Below are 22,737 nucleotides of genomic sequence, written 5' to 3'. Positions count from 1 at the left end.
GCTTCAGTACAGTGCCAAAATTCAGTTAAGCTGTCTGTTTAAATTGATGACAAATTTGTACAGTGACTAATATCCGAGTATTGTATTCAAGCGCATTCGAGACCACTGTTAGTCTCGACTTTTGCTATTACAAAAGTTGTCTGTGTGCCAGCGAGTGGCACATAAAAACCAAAGTTCCCAAAAGAAACCCAAAAAATTGACATGCACTTTTTGACAGCTAAATCAATAAGCATAATTTTTGGCCATGTCAAGAGTGGATTCCACTGCACTCAGACTCGCTTATTGAATATGGCATATAAAATAATGCGGCGTTAAATTCATAATGGGCGGTCTCTCTTTCTGGCATTTGGCGGGTTGACAAAAATCTGCATTTAATTAATGTCCGCGGTCAACAATGATAATGATTATAACTTAATTTCTGGTTGATTTCGGAATTTGATAGATCGGTGTTGGAATCACAACTTGTGGCTGGACATTAAACCTTTGTGTGCGCTTGACACCACGTAAATCTTTTTGCAGTCGCGTCACAATTTATGACATTCGAATTGTTGAAAGACAGGGAAGACGGCAAATTGAATGCCAATGCCAGGCCAGCAACAATAAATCTAAATTGATTCGATTGGCATTTTGAAAAGCCCAGTAGCAGACCCCTGATGTCCCCTATATGATTAATTTTTTCTCTCTTTTCGTCTTCGTTAAATGTTAGAAATTTCCAATGTCTCCAGTTGCACTCCGTTTGCATTATGCATGAGAAACGAGATTCGGTGTCGGTTTCTTCAGTTTCTTCAGCTTGTTTGCTTGACATGCGGACAGTGCTTTAGTGCGTTTCATCAATATTTCATTTTCAGCATTTATAAACGATTTCCTTTTATTACACAATTTTATTTCCATTTTATTGGACTCCGATTGGGAACAAAGCACTCGTGAAGTCTTCAAGCGAGACTCACGAACATTAACTTCGCACTCAAAAGGTGTTTTATATATGTACCGGGGCTCATACTCGCCTTTCCAGAAGGGCGGGGCTTTATCTGACAAACACTAACACTTTCGCTTTCAATAAAAAAACCCAAAAAACTCGATTTGTTGCGGGACTCAAAGAGGCTTTAGAGCTTTACAATACCGTAAAACAGAACATTTAAGTATTTTTAAACAGCTATCCCATGCTAATCCCATTTGAATTTATTGCCTTTGATTTAATTTTAAGTTTCCAAACATTTATTTTTGGTGGAGAAGGCAAATCAACGGAACAAAGTCAAGGTTATCATGGGGTCTAAAAATAATTAAACGCATATTGAGTGGGCAGTGAATTTAGATTGAGGTATATATTGTGCAAAATAAGAAATATAATAAAGATATGTTTGTTTTAGTGATTCATAAATTATGTTGCGTAACTGCTAAAATGTTTGAATATACATTTTTGCTTTTAAGTATTTTGTAAAAATTTAATATTATTAGTTTTTTTATAAATAGCAAGTGTTTGAATGTGAAATTACATGCTGGTAAAAGAATTAATATGGGACCTTATCTTAGTTATTTGAGTGCCGCAACCTAAATCATGAGCTTCAATGTCATGATACGCAGTGGACTGCTAGAACTGCTGTCCATGAATTAATGGGTCTTTCATCAGTCATTTAAGCTACCCAATTTGCATACTGCATCCGTATCTAACCAGCTACCTTCGCTGGCCATCCTTACCACTTCTCCCCCTTCCCCCTTCCATCGACCATCCCACCGGTGGTGCTCTGCACCTGCTGCTCAACGGAGTGCGCTTCATCGACCGCAAATCGCAGATAGCTGGAACATTGAGCCAAGCCCCTCGAGGTCAGCTCATAAACTAAACGCTATCAAAAAGCCAAATGCCTGCTGACTGGCTTGGTTAATCACTTCATCAACGTCCAAATCGCCAGCAAATCAACCAGAAATGGGTGCTGTGCAGCGGGAGGCGGGTAAATGGATTCTAGAGTCGATGGCAAACAAATCTCGGAGTCATCAAAATCATTTTTTCCATACTCTAACAGAGAGTTCTTCAGGCTGGTGAAGTGTTTTCTTCAATTCAGATGAGAAATATAAGTGTGTTTGGCTTTAATTTTTATTTTACTTGCAAATTATGTGGATCTTCAAAGAATTTTTTTGCAAAGACATGCATTAAAGAAGTTTCTGAAACCTATTGTGTATTTTGTATGTCTAACAGGTTATTTAAATCTCCAAATTCGAGGCGAGTTTTTTACTTTTTTTGTGTTCGGTCGTGGTTTTCGTGTCCACCGCGGGCAAGTTGCAAGTTGCAACTGCCTGGCAGTCTGCACTCCGTGGTCTCTGGTCGCAAGTCCGTAGTGTCGGTCTTCGTCTTCGTCTTCTAGTTAAAATCCCTGCTCTACGTGGCTCGAGTGTGCTTCGCGGTTGCCAGACAGACGGCGGTTGCCAACTAATAATTGCCGAAGGCCGGGGAAAATAGCAGAGGGCGGGGGTCGACTGGCAAGCGAATTTGCACAAAGTTGCAAATCATTTGACAGGCGGTGGCTGGTACAAGATTTTCGCTCTGGCTCCGCTTTTGTGGGCTTTGCATTCCGCTCGGGCGTTTGTTTGCTTTACGCAAATCTTTGGCTGCTGTTGCCACTTCGATGATGTCATATGCAAATAAAAAATAGATAAAGAAAAGCCACAGACAGATGCCAAATTTTCGTGGCCAATCTCGGCCGGGGCATGGAAATGACAAAGGTGATGCTAATGGTGATGGATATGGCTGTTGATTATGTCTCCCTCGATCGGAATGCTGTTGCGATTTGTTTGTTTGCTCCACCGAGTGTTTGTCGGTGATTTATGCCAAATATTTGACTAATTCTTATCGCATTTTTTGCATCTCTTTGCAGGTGAGTTCTGGCAGTGACATTTTCGAGATTGATTTTGAGGAATGCCCAATGATTTGAAGGTGGATATGGTAAGCCAAAGAGACCATTCAAATTCCCAGATAGTTATCGGATTGCTGCCTAATTTGGCAAGCATTCAAGCGAATTGAGGCAATATATCTAAGAATTAAAGTCGGTCAGCTTAGACAATAAAATATGTATTCTTTTAGTACCCATTTTAAATTATATTCTTCCCATTTTGTCTATAAAATTAAAATCAATTTCAATCAATAAAATCAAATTTTTGCTTTTCTGCCTTAGAATTTAAAATAAGAAATATTATTTTAAGCTATAATTTAAGTTTTGAGACTAAAACATAGCTATTGAGGGTAAATGTGGGGTAAATGAGGGTAAACTACTGGGTAAATGTTTTTCATTTTCATTTGCTATTAATAGATTGAATATTCTGAGAATATTTGGCTGAAATCTATTCGTTTTTTTTGCTAAATTTCCCTAAATTTTCCCATTATATGTAAGGGTTGCACTTTAAAGGATCCAAGTCCTACATCCTTGATATCGGTGAAAGCTTGCATTGTAATCAACTTGAGTTCTGCACCATTGCCATTTGCCATGCGAACAGGCAGCGAAGCGAGCTACGCAATTTGTAACTTGTTAAGAAGCGGACAAGGGGAAAATTCAGTCCGAGTTAGTCTTTTTCCGTCCACCCCCCATTTCCCGCCCTGTCCACCTGTTTGCCCCTCCAGCTGAGTGGACATATGCCTAACGACCCATTAGTCACGTCAAATCAGCAACACGAACTGCCGCAAGTGCGAAAACAAAGGAGAGACAGCGCCCGGGAGAAACCAATAAAAGCAGGAGGAACTGGGCAATAGTAACGAAAACAATAAAGGCAAAGTGATCGTGACCAATTGTTGGCTTTTGGTCACTTGACCAACAATCAACATCCACAGCAGCAGCAGTGGCAGCAGCAACAGCAACAGCAGCAACACCAACAGCAGCAGCAACAGCAACAACAGCAACAGCAAGCGACGTGCGACATCGTTTGGATATCTGCAAATATTTGCCCATGTTGACGAACTTGCGGACATTTTCGCCCCTTCCTCGCTCGCCCACTTAACCCTATACTGGCCATCGTTCATTTCAGACCCTTTTGTGGCGGGTGGCAAAAGGCAGAACCAATGTACATATACTATCTATCAAGTGACCGCAAATTCTGCCAACACTATGCGACTGACCAGAAATTTGACCAGACCAGAAATATCCGTACGGTTTTCCGGTTTCGCTGTCCGCCTCTCCACACTGGAAAAAAATACTTCTAGGTAAAGCTTTTGATTTTTTCATTATCCTGTAATTCAACAATATTTTGGTTGATTGCCACATTAATCAGGGCATTGTTTAATTTCTTAATCAAACTTTACCCATTTGATTTTAAGGCTAATGCTTCCAAAATTGGATTATTCTGTAAATAATTACTTTACGCATTTTTATTCCTCGACTGTTTCAGGAACATTATCTAAATTGATATATTTAGGATTTACAGGTGCATGCAAATTTAGTTCCTTCCACATTAATAAGGAATTTATCACCTTTATTTTACAGAGTACCGTCTGCACTTACTGGCCACCTCGTTGGCTTCTGTCCGTGTTCAGGCATCTTCAATCAAACAAATATATTGTAATAGGACGTGACAGGTCGTACTTTAGGTGATTCTGGTTTATTGGGCGGTTCTTCATTGACAGCTGTGACATTAAAAGAATTCAATTTGACAATTGAATTTGCGAATTAACACCAGTTTGGCGAGCGTTTTATTGGATTTTTGCGAACACAGCTTTAGGACACATGTGGCACATGCAAATGAACACATTTCCCATTTCCGCGTCGCAGAAAAATAAACCACGGACGGAATTGGAGAACAGGACAAGCGAAATCCATTTAGAGCGTGCAAACAGACAAGCCAGCCAAAAACTGGGAAAACTCCGAACTGCCATCCCTTTCCTGATTCCGGGACCTATCCCAATGCAGAAAAGCGTGTGCAGCGTGCAGAAAAACGAATTTCAGGCCACCATCAGCCAAAAAAAAATTTGGGGATGAGATTTTCTAGGTGGGAAATTAGTTCTATTTTTTCGTAGAATTTTCACTCTCAAACTCTTAGAAATTCAGAATTGCTGCTTTCTCACGTAGTGTGCGTTATTTTTTGTGGCGTTGTCGGACAAGGGTATGATGACTTTATCAAGGGGATTGAGTTCTGATGGATACTGGACAAAAGGAAGTAAATTTTTCGAATTTTGTTGCCAGCGGAATATAAAGTTTGATGAATGTCTGCTTAGGCTACAATGGGGATTAGACTGCTTAAACTTGTTTATATATTTTTTCATTTTTTCATTCCCCGTGAAGAGGTGTTTCTGTCTGATATCATAAATTTTGGTTTTAACTACTGTTAAAGTTCCCCAAAACAATGACCAGGAGTTGTCCCTATATGACATTTTTGGATTACATTTTTTATTCTTAGTATGCAAGTCTTAGTATACTAATACTTTTCGACCGGTTTATCGAAATATAATTTTTAAAAATCACATGTCTATATTATATCCATAAAAATGTATTTGAAAGTCGATCAAGCTTCATTGTTTCTGAACATTTGTGCACACAAATCGAAGATTATTCGTTTTATAGGAAACCAAATTTTTTTAAAAGCTGCAAGGGAATATAAAGTTTAGCTAGCCGAAAATCGCTTCCTTTTTGTTAAATATAAGCTTAAAAAGCAATGAATTTATTTTATTTTAAAAATGCCATTTGGTCATTTGCTTATAAAACCAAAAATGTTATATAAGTTAGAAATAAAATAAAGGTAATTTAAATATTGAAGCTCAAGGAATTCTGGCTGTTTTCTTTCTTTTTTTTATTTTTAGTAAAATATTTTCAAATAATATTTATAAATAAACTTGCTTTCCGAAGTATCTGTTGTTAAATATAATAGTTGTAATATAATCGTTTAACAGTTTTTTAGAGGTCAAAAAATGCTATTTAATTCAGTTCAAGTGTATGTCTACTTTCGTCTTGCTTTTCAAAATATTTTGTTTTGCCCCAGCGCAATTCAGCGCTGTCATACATTCACGAAATGCACCCGCATGCTCAGCAGCTTCGTCCTTCGTCCTTCGGCTCTCGTCCTTTGTCCTTGGCGTTCTGTTCGTCTTTCTCTGCGTGCTTGCAGGCACAAATAGAAAACGGTGCCCGCTGTTTGTCGCCATATGTTCGTGCCAAAAAAAGGGCTTAGAACGGGAGGAAGGGGGGTTCAACGTTTGAGAGGCAGCTGCTGAACTAGCAGCCCGAAATTGAGTTTTTGGCCACGACTTGGATTTATTTGCATAGCCGGGACAAACATTTTAAAGCTTCCACAGGAATGTCTAGTAAGAGTGGGGTCAATTCAGTTGGTCTAGTGAGTTTGAGCACTGCGGGAAATGGGGACACTTATGTTTTTCTAACACACTTGTCGGCAAATTGAATTCCTTAATTGTTTTGTTTACTAGGTTGGACGAGATTTAATTTTTAGAAATTAACCTTTTTATATTGATTTGATTAGCTTGGAGATTGTGTTGAGATTAATTGAGAATTGAAAATATTTCTAAAAATATTTTAAAAGTGAAATGTGTTACTTACAATATGCATTAAAGGCATTATAGCTATGGCCTCCGAAATACTACCATTATAATAATAAACTGTAATTTTACCTTTCGCCTAAATACAAATTAAATAGAAGAAACAGATGATATTGTAGATATATTTGAACCAGTAATTGAATTCCTTAAATTAAATGATCTATCCTCTAAGAGAAATGTCTAGCCGTGGATGTACGAACATAAAGGACTTGGCTGTGGCTTAAAAGCTCGAGTCTTGAGTACGTGTCCAATGCCCTTGGACTTTCTAATCCTCGAATGCTGACCCAGCGGAGGCTGAATCTGATGTGTAAATGCCGTCATAATGCTCGTACCAAAGTCCGCTTGACAGCCTTTCCCAGCCCTGAATTGTGGGCGTGGCACGTGTCCGACCAAAGGATCAGGAGGCTGGGAAAAGAAGGGAGCAGCAGGTGAAGCCCACACACACGAGTCCCCATGGCAGCTTATTAGTATGCAGCTGTGCTCGCTTTTCGGGTCCAAAGAGAGGGATTTCCACCTCTCCATTCACTGTGTGCTATTTCCCCGCGTCCAAATGCGTGTGCTTGACTCGCTTCAGTTTGCCTTAATTAATTTCCTGAACAATGCTGGGCAAATCTCTTAACAGTGGCTCAAATTAGCCTACACATGTGTTGCCTGCGAATAATGTTAATCTTGGATTGGTGGTAGCTTAGAAATTCACTTAATCAATCTCAACATGTTAGCAAATATCCACGTTAAGTGTAAATTTACAGAATTGGAGCCTTTGTGGCCGTTGTCCAAGTTGTTTAATTTTTGCGCCAAATTTGCAGCGAATGACTTAACAATTAATATATATATATAATCATCAAATAAAACATTTTAGGATGGAAAACTTTTGTCCTACGATTTTTCGAAAAAATCGTCGTCACATATATTTTAAAAATTTACATATTTAAATGCTTATCACGCTAAAATGTAATAAAATAACAATGTTTCGATAATTTTGTTGTCTCTTTTTTAACACAATTTTGACGTTCTTTTTTATGGACCTAACGTTGAGATTACAATTTTGACATATAACTTTTAATTAAACAATTAAACCAAGGCCCGAAAAATATTGTTATTTTTATTTTTAAAGAGATTAGTTTGAGATTTGGGGTTTCGAATGAAGAGATCACACTATTACTTTAGAAGTAATAAGACATATTAAGTGTTCATTAGGACGTCGCTGCATATTTTAAAAACTGGGTTCTAAAATATATATGAAATTATGTGAAAGCGGGAGAAAGCAATACAACTTTTAGCTAAGTAACCGCTATCTTATTGTCGAGGCAATAATTATTTATTTATTATAAACTTTATTATATTTATTTATAAACTTTCAAAACATTTATTTTCTCTCTAGTCAACAAAGTGGTTAAAAGCAGCTAAAATCAAATTTGAAAGTATAAAAATATTAAGGATCTTAGGATAAACACATTTCTTATTTCAAGTTTCGTGACGAAAAATAAGATGTCGATTGTGGGATCTTAACGACGGTTTTACCTCGTTTAGATTGGTTTTCGTTTGATTGTAATTAATCTATTAACTAATAGATGTGTGTTAAAATTTAAAACATTTTCTTGATGTAAAGGACATTTAAAACAGGACTTAAAAAGTCAGGTTCTAGCGGATAGCCACTGTACAAATGAGATTTGTTAAATTGTAAGTGTATAAGAATTTTAATTTTTTTAAACCTCTTTCTGGGCATATGACATTTATCGCAATTTGCAAATACTTGCGTACTTGTTAAAAACTTGGGAAAGCAATATATCCGCAGTTTAGCATTCCCCCTTCGACCGTGGCGAAATATCTGTATAACATAGAACACCCTCTCAAAAATGTTCAATGTTCAACTGCAGCGAATTGTGCGAAAAGCGTTCACCAAGTGGGCTGAAGTAGGCGTGGCCCGAGGTCGAGGGGAAAAGCTACGCGGAAAAATTCTTCTGGAAAATATCTATCAAAATTTAATTTCAGTTGAAATCATCGTATTCGCAGAGGGAATGGAGATGAAATGTTGTTAATCCGCTGGTGATTTTATTGCAGTGACTGCGACTGCAGTTGTGATTGCGAGTTGACTTGTAACTTGATTTTATGCAATTTTTAGCCCAAGATAAATATTTCCCAGCTCTTCTTTTCTGGCATTCGGGTAACATTTCAATTTGTAATTCAGTGACACACAGGGTGGGTAAATTCCATCTAAACTAAGCTTCCTGACTTGATTGGGCTGCCATTAAAGACTGATATCTGATATGTGAGTTATGTCTGTGTGGGTCTGATTACTTAAGTAATTATGCTTTTCTTAGGCTAAAATGTTAACCAAGTTAATTGTTTAAAGGGAGGGCATTACAGAAAGTCAGTGTCAAATTTAAGATTGTGTTATGTTACATAGTTTAAGTCACGTTCCACAATAATTAAGATTTTACACAAGCCTTCGTAGAACTCGATGGTCTTTTTCTGTTGCAATCTCCCTTTGGCAAATATTTTGGATGCGCTTTTTCCCTTCTATTTTCTGTCATTTCCCAGCTCAGCTGAGCTCACGTAATCAAGCCGCTCATTTCCCCAGTCACCAGTAACAAATCCTTCAGCTGACATTTCCCTTTTTAAAACTGCTTAACTTACTGCTTCGGTTATGGGGTGTTGTTGCACTGTCCCTGCCCCTCTCCCTGCCCCATTTTCCACCCACTCCCCCCCCATTTCCCACTGGTGTGTCTCCTAGCATCACAGCTCATTAATCAACTGGCGATGAAGTTGCTTGCTGCCGTTTTTGTACACCCATCGCGTTGACGTGCATTTGAAAATGTCACTAACTTGGGCGTTGAATTTTCCTCGGTGAAACTTTAGTTTTTGGTTGATTAATTGTTTAGTTAGTGATTAGGGAGAAATAGTGACCACAGTTGGCTCGAAACAAGGAGTCTTTAAAGTTGAGTCCAATTAAATACGTTCACGAAACGCTGCAAAAACGCGGGCTTGAAAGATACGACACACGCGATATTGACCGGGCTTTCATTATTGTTTGTGGTGTCAGTGAAACCCGCTAACAAGCTTTATTGCCACTCGAGTGATGGGTTTCTTGTCATTCCCGACCATCTCTTTTAAAACTTTTTTTGTGCCCTGCCAACACTTGATCACACACATTTTTCGCCTCTCGTCTAAAATGCAGCTTCAAATTTTAGTCATTGCATTGCATTTTAACCTCCTTTTTTCTTTTATCGCCACAATGAGTCCTTTTCAAGAACAGTTTCTTTCACGTTGCAGAATGTGAGTGTGTTTGTTTGGTGCATTTTTCTACATCTGACTGCAGTGCGAGTTTTCATCATCATCAGCGTCAAAATGGAAAGCGTCATCATAAAAGTCCCTTTATCTTATTGCCCTAAATTTTCTCAATATATGTGGCTCTACTTCGTACCTCTCTTTTTCCCAGGAGAATTATATTGTCAATGTTTGGTTGCCTGCTTTTCTTTTCAGTTGGTTTTACTTTATTTCCAACTGAATTTCTTTTCGCCTATCTTTAAATGCATAATATTTAACTCTTTTTGTGAAGTGGCAACAAAATGAAATGGTTCCTTGGCCTTTATTTTTGGTAGTTGTATATTATAGGACGCATCGACTTTCCATTGACAGTAATTCTTTAATTCTCTTTATTTGCCGTCGATGTTTCACAATTCAGTTTGCAAAAGGACCTTAGATATTTATACCCGTTACTCGTAGAGTAAAAGGGTATATTGTATTCGTGCAAAAGTATGTAACAGCTAGAAGGAAGCGTTTCCGACCCTATAAAGTATATATATTCTTGAACAGGATCACAAGCCGAGTCGATATAGCCATGTCCGTCTGTCCGTCTGTCCGTCTGTCTGTCTGTCCGTCTGTCCGTCTGTCTGTCCGTCCGTATGAACGCTGAGATCTCGGAAACTATAAAAGCTAGAGGATTGGCATTTTGCATGCAGATTCTAGGAGTTCCTACGCAGCGCAAGTTTGTTTCACGCCTCCTTTAACGCCCACAATCGCTTATATACGATTTTAAAAATTTAACTATTTCGGAAAAGTAAAAATGCAGTTTTATTGTGTTTATCAATACCTATCGAAATGTAGAAGAAATTTTTCAAATCGGACCATTCGTTAAAAAGTTAAGCGTGATCAAAGTTTCTATCTCCATCTCCCTCGCACTCCCTTTACCTGAGTAACGGGTATCTGATAGTCGGGGCACCCGACTATAGAGTTCTCTCTTGTTTTTATTAAATAATTCAATTCTGTTTTCAAATAATTGGATTAACTTGATAATGTCAATTCCTTTTAGTTTTCGTTCGTATATGTGCCTCACACTTTCGTTATGGTAAACTTTGTTTTTATTCTTCTCAAAGTTCTCTTCATATTAAATAATTTTTACTTTCACTTTTTTGGGACTTTGGACAGCAGAGCAAAATGAGGGAAAACACTTTGCCGCCATTCATGTTTGTTCCTGTTCAGCGTATGAAAGTTTTCCACGCAATTAAGTTGAGCAAAATGCTGTTGTGGCAGAGCCGACATTTTAAAGAAGTCGTCGCCAGACCTGTTCCTTATCAACAAACAAATTTAAATAAAACTTTTTGGCTTATAGGAATTTTTGGTTTATTTTAGTTTTGATTTACCATAAGAATCTTACTGTAAAATAAGGAAAAGGTGTTAACTTGGCTTAAAAAATGTGCAATTTTTTATTTTAATAGTACAACTTTTGATTGAAAAGAATTTTTTAAAAACACTGGATTTTGGTTTAAGCATTATATAATATGTTTGTATTTTTCTTTATTCCAAGAAATTCTATAAATCCTTAAAACTTAATAACGTTTACGTTTGTTTATTTGACTCAAATTGTTTTCTTTATTCGTATGCCTCACTAATTCATTATTTTTTCAAGAGGGTATCATCTTAGCCACTTAACCAAACCACTCCGATTGTAAGCCATTTTCATCCTTCATTTAATTTAAATTTAATTTCATTTTAAATGCACTCGAAACGATTAGGAAAATATTCGACCTTTCTGCAAACACTTGAGCGTTTTGTTCTGTTATCGCCGACGTGAAATCATCGTAAAAGTACAAAATGGTAACCGAAAGGTTTGGAAACAAGTAAAACCGAAAATGACTTGCCCGAAATGGAATTGTTATTCGTGGGTTCGGCTGTTTACATTGATTGCTGGCCGAGATACAAAAGCGAGAACGAACGAGTTTCAGTACTCCAGTACATAATGCATATATTTTGGCCTTTGTTGTTTGAATCCTGATGCGATGCGAGGGATCCTACCTGAGAACCGGACTGAGCAACTCGCCGAGAGGTCCATTGTGTCAGGTCAGGCATCAACGTTAATCCAATTAGTTGGACAATGCCCGTTGGGATTCGGTATTCGGTTTTCGGTTTTCGGTATTGGGATCTCCTGTCTCGTGCGGATCGAATTTTGTGAATACGCCCCAGTCGACCTTCTAATCCCGCCCGCCATTTGTTGATGCACTTAATTAGGTGGGAGGAGGAGCTGCCGGGCCAACTAAGAGTATTTGTTTTGGCCTTTCAATTGCTGCAGCTTTGGCACGTCTGCACCCCGATGATTATAGAATATGTCGAGAATATTCTCGAAAATAAGCTTTGAGTAACAAGGCGCACGTTGGCATCGTTAGCCCGGCCATGATCTGGAATTGGTTCAAAATGTTTATGGCCAATACACACATAAACACACAAAGGACCCACCTCCTTCAGCGCCAGTCAAACACATAATAGTGGCCAGCAGACTATAATGTTTATAGTAGATGGAGAAAGGAGGAACTAGAACATTAATGGCTTTTGTGAAATCCCAAAGATTGCAGCTCCAGCTGCTGGAAATTCCGGAAAACGAATTGTTTTTGGTGTTCGATTTCAATGGAAGCAAGCTACTTAATGACTTAATAGACAATTCGATTTTGACTACCCCAAACTTGTAGGCCACTTATGAACTAACGTTAAGGGGTATAGTAAATTCGGTGCAAAATTGGTTATTTTTAAAGAATTTTTATTGGTGATACGGATAGTCTCAGCTCAATCTTGGTTTTTGCATGTGATAGGGCAACATTTAAACAACATGTGTGAATGTTTTCATCCAAATATATTAAAAATTGAGTGAGATACAGGCTATCTCCGGCGGCTGGTCACAGAATCATCTCAAATGGCAAAATCAAATTGCATTAGTTAAAGGACAAGATTCCTCAAGTAACGCTGTCGAGTTTTTATTTTTCTTATTTTTTTCGATTTTTTAAGGCTCTTGAAAGTCAAAAACCCCGATTTTCGCCCAAATCGTCGAGATATTTGTTTCTCTAAAAATAATAAATTTTCCAAAAAAAACTTGACAGCGTTACCTGAGGAATTTAGTAGAGAAATACTGTGCAACGATCCGTCCGATAGATTTTGCAGGATCGTGTACACCGACTTGGAAATGGCAACTTTTCAGGAGAGCGCTTACTTACCTACGCTCAACTGCCCATAAGTTCGGAAGTTTTACTCGGATCGATCTAAACTTTTATCACAATATTCTGTTGTGCATTAAAAAAAAAAAAAAATTCAACAAAAAAAAATGTATATACTATATTTTAAAGATATTTCAAATGTATTGATAGAGATACTTAGAATTTATTTTAGTGGCGAACCAAGGGCCTTTTATAATTTCTGCTCGTTCTTAAATTATAAACGAAAGATCATTGCTAAGGACTTTTTAAAAATTCGCGGAGTATTGGTTTGGCTGATGAAGTACTAGAAAATTTTCTAAGCTTTCCAAAAGTCATTAAGAAGAACATAATGCTTCTAGTTGTCCCATTTCGCTTCACCATTGGAGGTGGCTTAACTCTTATGTCAGGGTCATATAAACTGGGGAGTGTACTCCATCCGCTGTGAGTTCTATTACCCGACAGACACTATTTCCTTTCTCCTTCTCTGTTTCTTCTAAAGATAGGTGCACTTCTATTTCTGTGCTCCACACGCAACCTGCTATGCGCCGACTTGTTTTCCCCACCCACTGGAAAATCTGCCAGGCTAATTGCAGCTCCAACGCCTTTCAACACGCTGCAAATGCCGCTTTAATAGCCCCTCCTTCGGGAATGCCCCCTGCTCATAGGTTATCTCCGTAAACGCTTCCTGGTTCTTTGGGCATGCAAACTATGTCATTGGGTCTTCTGCTTTTTTTTCTTTTTGGGAATCGGGGAATCTCGCAGTGCTGCTGGATTTCCAGCTTGCTTTTATTGTATTTTCTTGTTAGCTATTTACATTTTCCGCCGCTGCAGTTTCTATTGAAAACTGTTGCAGCTTCTTTGGAACTTGGCCTCTCGTTAAAAATACCTTCTTTTAAATCTCCCTCTTCCCATCTCCGTTTTATCTTCGAACACCTTTCAAATTTCTAACTCTACCAACGAAATGGAGGAAGGGGCGTTGCAGCTCAACCGTGAGACTTATGCAAATTCTTTGCTGCGTTGACACCGATTGGCTATGTAAGGCAGTATCGACTTTACTTAAGGTCTCCATAATGTTGCATTTCATGCTGAATTTTACAAATAAAGCACACTCCGAGCCGATGTGCTTGAAAAAATAAGAGAATAATGCATATTGTCTGATCGAAGAAAAGCCATTTAACTGTTTGCTGATTTTAAAGGACGAGAAGTTGGCTCTGAACTTTTACGAATAAACTTATTCTTAATACTTGAGTTTGTGGAGATAAATATGTAATTTTATCATAATATGCTAAGTAAATATTTGAATTGTATTTAATTGAAAGTATAAAATATCAATAAATACTCTCATATTGAGTTATGTTTGTTAATTTTTGGAATTTAACAAAGTGGTCTGACCTGTTCTCAACATTTGAAACATTTGTTTCATGAAATCTTAACTGTTGAGTATGAAAAACATCATAATAACAACCGAATGTACTAAATGCTGTCTACAACAAAAAAATAAAAAATCGTCGTTGTTCAAATTAAACTACACAGTATAAATTAGATAATATTTAGTACCTATTGAATTAATAGGTATACCTTTATACTTTTATAGTTTGTTTTTAACACACCGTATTTTAAATTATTGATGAGCTATTTTATTGGGTGTACCTAGAATAGACAATTATAATGAAAAACGCACCTTAGTATTACTTAGACAAAGGCGCTTAGACACAATTAATTTACAGAACAACGAACTTATTGTTATCACAAATGTATACCTTAAATAAACCATGGCATTGTTGCGTGTGTGATTAAACGCCCTAAAATTTAGAAACGTACTGTCTTCATATGTCAAGCACTGACCTTTGACTACACTTTTGGTTGGCCTTCAAAACAAAAGCCAGCGACAAACAGATGTCATTTGATGATGACAAATATTTGAATGCTGACTGCTCTCTTTCTCTTTCTCGCTCTGTTGCTATCTCTGTCTTTGACCCCGGGGGGCACCGGAAATTGCGTTGCTCTTACCCCTTTTTAGATACCCTTTTTGTTTCGCTGGTTAGGGTTTTTGGCCTTGGGCCGTGACAGTTTTATCTTGAGTAAATTTGCCTTCCCCCTCATTATTTTCAGGCTAAGCGGTTTAGGGCATTGAAAAGTTGCTGCCCCGGAAAAGACTGGGAAAGTGTCATAGATCAGCATTGTTGGTGGGTAAACTACTTCCAATAATCACCAGGAAGTGGCTGTTAGAAAGTGGGAACCTTTGGCATTCAGAGGAGCTCATCTCAATTAGGGGATGACTTTGTTCTCGATTTGGTTTCGATTCCAAATTGAGTTACACATCCTCCCTTTTGATTCCTCCCTATCAATTTCAAATTTGATTTTTATGATATCGGTGGCGTCTCATTTCCCATGCCACATCTCGTTTGCGGTTCCCTCTGCCTGATTTGCATTTTGTATTGAATTCGATTTCATTTCTTTCGGCAGCTGCTGCCCGTGTAATTCCCCTCGAAATCCGAATGGCAACTTAGGCAAATTGATTGCGGTAAATGTGAATCGAAATACAAAAAAGTGTAGCCAAGTAAAACAAAAGCTAATGCCAAGGGCAATGTGGAAAAGCCAACCATCGATGGAAAATTATTTTGCCAACGATTTCATAGCCCCCCGATCCATTACACAATAGGAGCCGCAGCTAATGGAACAGACTCCCCTTTTACCTTTGGGTTTTCCTTTTCTGCCTGCCTGTCTACGTGGATTCATTTTAATTAGCGGCTACAGCAGGCATTAAATGAAAATGCAGTTGGCGCCTCGTCGTGAGAAAAGCGGCAACATTGCCGAAGAGAAATAAAAAACATAGACGAGATATGGAAAAAGTCAGTCACTTATTGAAACTGAAAATATAAATATAAATAAAACTGTTTTTATGGAAAATTTAGAAAAATGTTCTACTATATAAACAACATTTTGTTAAATAACTTCTATTATGGGTATATACATACTAATATAAATATATTGGCATACGATGGTAAATTATTAGTACCACGTATTTATTAGAATGTTTATCTGAAATAAACTAAAAACTTTTTATTTTACTTTAATGCTCATTAAATACTCTTATTGCAAAGGTATTATAAGGTAATATGGAGTAGAGTAAAACAAATTCTGCGCCCGCTTTCTTTAGCTCCGAAGCACAACAATATCACCACACGAGTTTCCTAGGCGAGAAAGGGGATTGGGTGGGGCATCCTCGCCTGGGTGGGCTCCATGGAGTAGTGGCTGCTGGCACCACTGCTGTATGTGCAACATAATAATTTGTAAACATTTATCAATTATGCAGCAACAGCAGGAGCGGAGCACTAACAGCAATACCATACTATCCACCCCTGAACCGCTTTCCCGTGAGCCATGAAGTCTTCTAGCCGTGGCCAACTGGCCACATAAATTTCCACGCAGGCCGCTATCGCCACACTGCGGGGGTTCCCCCTTACTTGGAGATTGCACTAAGCGAAATTTCGAGTACCACGACAAATTCCATAAATTTATAAAATTGGTACCAGAACAACCAATAAAAAGAGAACGCCATTAGACCACTTTAAAAAACTTAAAATATGCAAAAATTAAAATGGGAACTAATAATGTTAGGAACATGCTTTTCTGATCTGTGACCATGTCCAAAGTGTTTATAATAAATTTTTCCCAGTGTGGATGAGTGGGGAGACATCTGAAGAGGGCAATGGTGGGCTGCGCATTCCAGAGGCGTTTTTCGGCTTTGACTTTGGCGGTTTTCCGGCCTGGGAGTTGATTCGCCTGACCAAACATGCAATTAAGTGCAAGTGGGCAACACCTCTGCCACGGCCTCATCATCATCATGATCATATTCCATGGGGAGGGCATTGGGCAGGTGAATTCTGGGGATTATGATGCGTGTCCGCAGCTCGCCAGCTGGAATGCCCTGTGGAGTCCATCAATCATCCACCAGGCCCACTTGCTGACAACAACAACTGCGAAAAGTGCATCGCACAATGGGAGGGTCATCATCAACGTGACACAGACCTAATCCCAGGCATCTACCAAAGCGGCAGGTGCCAAAATCCCAGGTTGCGGAGGTGCCGAGTGTCAGGCCAAATCCCAGGATGTTTCAAGGACCCAAAGATACCCCTTTCCCATTCTGGTTGACAATGGAATGTCTGAGCTAATTCCTGTAAACTACAGTGCGTTCTAGACACACGAAATAACTTGGGGAGTGTGGGAGAGGTGGAAAAGTTTAAAGTAAGTAAAGCAGATTTTGTTACAATTTTAATCCGAAGTTTGCAACGAGTTGATTTTACCATGTCTGCCTGCCCGCCCATTTCTACTTTGAAAAACTAATTGTGTAAAACATTCCAAAAACAAATGATCGAAAACTTATTTGATAAGAAATTTGTTGTTTTTGGAATTCTCTACCAAATATGGCCATATTTTATACTACACTGAACATTTAACAAAATTTACTCTTCTATAAAACCACTATTATCTCGGTTTAAAAACTTTAAAACAATTTATATTTTCACTTTTGTCTGATTTTTATGTAATTGAAAATGAATTTTTGAAATCGTAAAAATTACCTTATCTCGATGTGTCCTTAGAAACATTTTTAGCTTCTTCCTTGATTAGAGGATGCCAAATTTTTTAAGAATTAAAAAATGTGTTTAATTTTTTGAGTCGTTTTAGACTCATAAAGGGTTGTGTAAAAACAGGTTTCAACTTTAATGGCTTGTTCCATAGACGTAGACAATGGTTCAAGTTTGATTATTATTGATTATTATTATTTTAGTTACACCGTGAAACTTGAAACTTGATGAAAAATAAGATTCTATTGAACTTTTAGTCATAAGAAACCAACTATAAAAAAATAATTTCTTTTTTGTTTTTGGGGTGAACCTTTGATAATACAGTATGATAAAATACAACTTATTAGCTTCTTTTTGATTTTAGCCCTAACATACTTGTTAAAACGTTTTATTTATGTTTTGATTTTTATTAAATAATTGTGTTTCAGTTATCTATTTTTATATTTGTAAGAAAATATTTTAAAAATTGGGGAATCTCAAGGGCTATAAGGTCTTAAAACAGGTGTTAGTAAGCTTTAAAAACAAAACAATAAAATATATTGACAAAAGTAACTTTTGGATATTATTTCGTTAATCTGTTACTATACTTCGTATACTTCGTTTCGACGTATAAGTCGTTTAAGGACGTTGGTCTTTCTTCTGCTTTACTTGTTTGACGATTTTGACATAGTTATTTAAAGTAGTAGTAGTAGTTATTTAAAACAGACATACTATAAAATGTTGACGAATGGCGAATTCAACTAAGTAATTTCATTTGACAAAACTAAACTTTTTTCTCTTTTTTTCTTGCCAAATATTGTTAAAGTTATATATTTCTCAATATAGCATGCTAACGTATTTAAAAAAAACAAGCAGTTTAATAAAAAAAAATTCATAATTAACATCACAGGGCTTCTAGCTATTATTACTAATTGGTTTGAGTTTTTAGAAGTTCATTTATTGGTACAGTTGAGCAGATTGCACCTTAATAGTTGCACCCACTTAGCTCCCACCAAACATCAAAGTCTTCTCCGAAAACCATTCTAATCTTTCCATCTCCAGCTGCTCGAGAATGTTAATCTTTGGAAGAAAACTAGTTCGGTGCACTAGAATTAGTTGAACAAACAATCAAAAAGTGCAATTTTCAGGTATGGGTGTAAATATGTGTGTTGTTGCAGATGCAGCGGCAACATGTTGCGAGTGGCTGCTGCACTCACACGTGCGCAGTGCTCTCTTTCGGCTCTCTGGCGGCGCCTTTGTTTATGTTGCTGCCAGCCGGTCAGCTGTTCTCTGTTTACCATCCACAAGGTGGAACGAGGGGAAATGTTGCCAGTGTAATCCGGCGCAACATATGTTGCGAGCGTTTCCTCGATTTTCGAACATTTTCAGCGAAGCGGCTCGACTGCGAGGCATTCGACGGTCTATCACTCTGGTCGGCGGTTCGTTCGCCATCTCAAGTGTCGTGTGTGTACCTGTGTGTATCTGTGTGTATCTGTGAGTGCGTCTGTTGCGCACTTGTATCCGAATCGGTGCGGCTTTGTGGATTGTGAAATGGCCAACAGGCGTGCCTCTGAGTTTTCCCCCAACATTTTCTTGAACTTGCTCCAAAAAATTGGTAGGCATTTGGCAATCAATTGTTTGTCTAGCAGATTTCCTCTGCGTCGGTGTGCTTGTATTCTCTTGGCCTCCAATTAAAGCCAAATGATTCACAAAGCGGCTTTTTTCATTCACAAAAAATGCGTGACACACTTTCGGTTAGCTTATGATTTATGCCATGCTTGTCACATTAATAACAACCGAAAAATGTTTTAAGCAAGCTAAGAAAATCTGCTAGATTCTCCGAAAATAGTTCCACATTTTTCAAGTGTCGTTTTTAAAGTCTAAAAAAATTACAAAAAGTGTAAAACAATTAATTACAAGACCTCTAATTAATTAAGGCAGTCACAGCTAATTTGAAATTAATCGAAAAGTACTTAAACAAGCACAGTTTGAAAAAGAGGGATACCAAAAGAACAAACGAAATCGAAATTAATTAAAAAGCCGCAATCAATTAAAAGCCTAAGGAATAAAGTAATTAAACAAAATGCAGTTAAATACCCAGCATCTTGCCCTGATTTTTCTGAATTTGTTACGGCTGGGGGCCCTGGCTAATCTCCAGAATAATGGCCGGCAGAAGGTGTTGTCTGATGACTTCGGACCAGAACGTGATAAAAGTTCAGCCAGAACGCAGGAGGATTTGCGGCTGAGACACGAGCAACATCATCTGCGGCAGCAGCAACATCAGATGGCGTGGGAGCAGCAATTGCAACTGCAACTGCAGCAGCATCTGCAAGAGCAGCCGCAGAGCCGACCAGTGCGTCATCATCAGCATAAATCTCAGCCTATGGAGTTGGCTAAGGAGCCCATTAGACAGACAGCGAGTTTCGGCGATGACAAGGCCAAGACTTTGGTTAGGCGCAGATCCCACTACAACGAGTACGAAAACGAAGATCTCGAGTTGCACACCATTCAAACTGGCGATGAGGGGCGCTTCTCCCCGCGGCAATGGCAACAGATCGAAATTGCACATCGGCGGATGAAGGAGCAACATCAATTGCAGTTGCTGGCGGAGCGACAACGGCAGCAACCACTGCTGACAACGACAACGACGACGACAACAACGAAACCCAATGATACCAAATCGGAGGATAATAATGTAAGTGGATCCAATGGGATTCAATTTAATGGGCTAGACACAAAGCAGGAAGTTAGTTGGGGTTCGGTACCAAGAAAGAATTCTGGGGAATTTTGACATGCTTTCGGCATAAATTAAATCTTAGAAATCTATTCACATTTTCGTAAATGTGGTTCTGATTATTTATTTATTAATACTTAAATATTTATTGGTTTTGGACTCTTATTAAAGGGTAGAACATCATTTGCTGCTTATCAAAGTTTTACATATTTCGTTTGTTTTTGAATATGGTCTTAAGCTGAATTAAAAATAAATATTATGTGAAATTGTTCAAAATCAGAATAGATGAATACTTGGTCTTGATTTTAAGAATTTTAATAAGTCGAATAAATTGGTATACATAATGTATTATAATATTTTTATTATATCGGGGATATGTAAATTTTTATGAAAATCTAGAAAAATTGTTGTATTAAAGTATCATATATTTTATTCAGTTTAAAGGAAATATGAAGTAATATGAAGTAGGAAATATGAAGTACTACTACTAATTCAATTGACTAATAGATCTTTCTAAAAGGCTTACCGAAATCATTCTTATAAAATAAGGTTTAATAGGATGAAAAATACTTACAAGGTCATATACAAAGGTGGAAATTTCCATATTATTTTTCACCCAAGCAGGGAGCATACAATAACAAAAAACAGAACGGATTTATTTATAATAAATTAATTGATAGCAACGTTCAAAGAACTTGAAATGGGCTTTTTCTATCCCTTGTTTTTTTATGTAATGTTTTTATGCATTCTTATAAAAAAAGGTTTATTAGGATGAAAAATAGTTACAAGATCATTTGAAAAGGTGGATATATCCATATTATTATTCACCTAAGCATCAAGCTTGCAATAAAAAAACAGAACGGATTTATTTAAAATAAATTAATTGACAGTAACGTTCAACGTCAATCAACTTGAAATGGGCAAATTCTAGCATCTGTTTTCTATGTAATTTTATTATGCATGTAAAACACGCATTTCTGTGTAATTTGATTACTGCAAAGTGCAATAAGTGGATACGCTTAAATCGTGTAGCTTAAAGACATAATAATGAGCCCATATTCAAAATAGTTTGGATTTAGTCAAAAGGGTTGCACTTTTTATTTCTACTAGAGAACACCGATTCCGATTCCTCACCCTCATTTATTTTTCTTGGTGCCCGCAGAATATGCCACTTGGCATACAAATTAATTTGTTTTAATTGTGGCTGCTCGGCACGTTTCATTCAGATCTCTTGAAGCCGATTAGGCTGTTTTTTGTGATTATTAATTGCCTGGGTAATTGTTCAGATTCAATTGGAATTTATGAGATCAAACGTTGCTGCAATGCAAAGTTTACAAAATAACTGGGTATTTGTTGAAAAATGCCAATCTTCTCCTTACCTCTCAGTATTATTCTTTTTTAAACTATATATTTAAACTATTACTTAATAAAGCGGCTTTTAAATTATTGCCATTTACAGAACTTGTGCTGGCTCCAACATGTTGCTCTGGTTGTTCAAGAAGATTTTAAAATATTTGTGAACTGATTTTTTTTACCTAACGTTAAACGAATAACAATAATATATATTACGGATATCACAAGTTGTAAAGCTTAGTATTAAAACTAAATATATTTATAAATGTCGATATACGAAGATATTAAATGGTTGATTCATTTTTATAAATACTTACATGCCATTATAAATTAAACATAATACACTTCGCTAGTTTGGGCTGTAAATCATAGTAATCCCTTAACTGAACAAAGAACAATTGGATTCCATAATTCAGTCAAAGCTTTGGAGAGATGTACTATGAAAATAATTAGCGTATTATTTAGTATTTAGGGATTTTTTATTCGCTTAGCGTCAACTTTAAAACTTACTTCAGGATTTCCTCTGCTGTTTTAACGATGTGCTAACTCACATTTAGGGCATAAACAATTATTGAATCTAATTATAAAAGCGAGTGAGGCACTCCTCTTATCTTGGATTTCTCTCCCAAGCGCGTATATTTACTCTTCCCGACTTCACTCCCTCTTCTATATATATTTTCTTATGTTTTCCCACCCACTTTTATTTGGCGCCTTGGTCTTAAACATGCAGCAGTCAGTTTTATTTGCTTTTCAAATCGATTCCCAACACTTTCACTACGCTGAAGTATTCTCCATTTCCATGGCCTTTTTCCTTTCCCCTTGGCTTTTCCTGTGTGGTTGCTGCAACTTTTGCAATCAGTCTATTAGCTCGAATTCGTTCTGCTTCACCGACGACCACCACCCCACCCAACGGCCCACCCCCCAACTTTCCCACCACACCATCTATTTTCTCGGGAGCCACTTCAAACATTTTGGCGGGCGTAAACAAACGCAGCTGCAGCTTCTGTGGGGAAAATTGAAGGCACTGCCTCTTGCACATTCAATTAATTCAAAGCATTAAAACAATTAAGCGCTTGTGGCTTCATTGACTTGTCCCCCCTT

General features: G+C 37.5%; 2 protein-coding genes across 5 annotated transcripts in view; both read left to right on the top strand.

The window, feature by feature from the left end:
• The window catches only part of LOC108043928, a 183,806-nt gene that overhangs the window by 120,935 nt on the left and 40,134 nt on the right, over positions 1 to 22,737 (top strand).
• Positions 1 to 22,737, top strand: part of LOC108049517 (PAX-interacting protein 1-like) — a 73,935-nt gene that overhangs the window by 20,406 nt on the left and 30,792 nt on the right. The window contains exons 1-2 of one of the 4 annotated variants that reach the window (XM_044459812.1): positions 19,150 to 19,164; positions 19,487 to 20,244. The exons of 1 other annotated variant lie outside the window; for it this stretch is intronic. In XM_044459812.1, coding sequence (XP_044315747.1) covers positions 19,633 to 20,244 — 612 coding nt within the window. In that variant the 5' untranslated portion in view covers positions 19,150 to 19,164; positions 19,487 to 19,632. Of the gene's footprint in view, positions 1 to 2,867; positions 2,936 to 19,121; positions 20,245 to 22,737 lie in introns of those variants that run through there. 2 more of the 4 variants (XR_006417616.1, XM_044459811.1) reach the window with 2 other exon arrangements.

The sequence above is a fragment of the Drosophila rhopaloa genome, unplaced genomic scaffold (assembly GCF_018152115.1).
Source record: "Drosophila rhopaloa isolate 14029-0021.01 unplaced genomic scaffold, ASM1815211v1 contig_2, whole genome shotgun sequence".
In the NCBI taxonomy this organism is placed as follows: domain Eukaryota; kingdom Metazoa; phylum Arthropoda; class Insecta; order Diptera; family Drosophilidae; genus Drosophila; species Drosophila rhopaloa.
The sequence above is the reverse complement of the archived record's forward strand: the minus strand, read 5'-3'. Positions and strand labels throughout refer to the sequence as shown.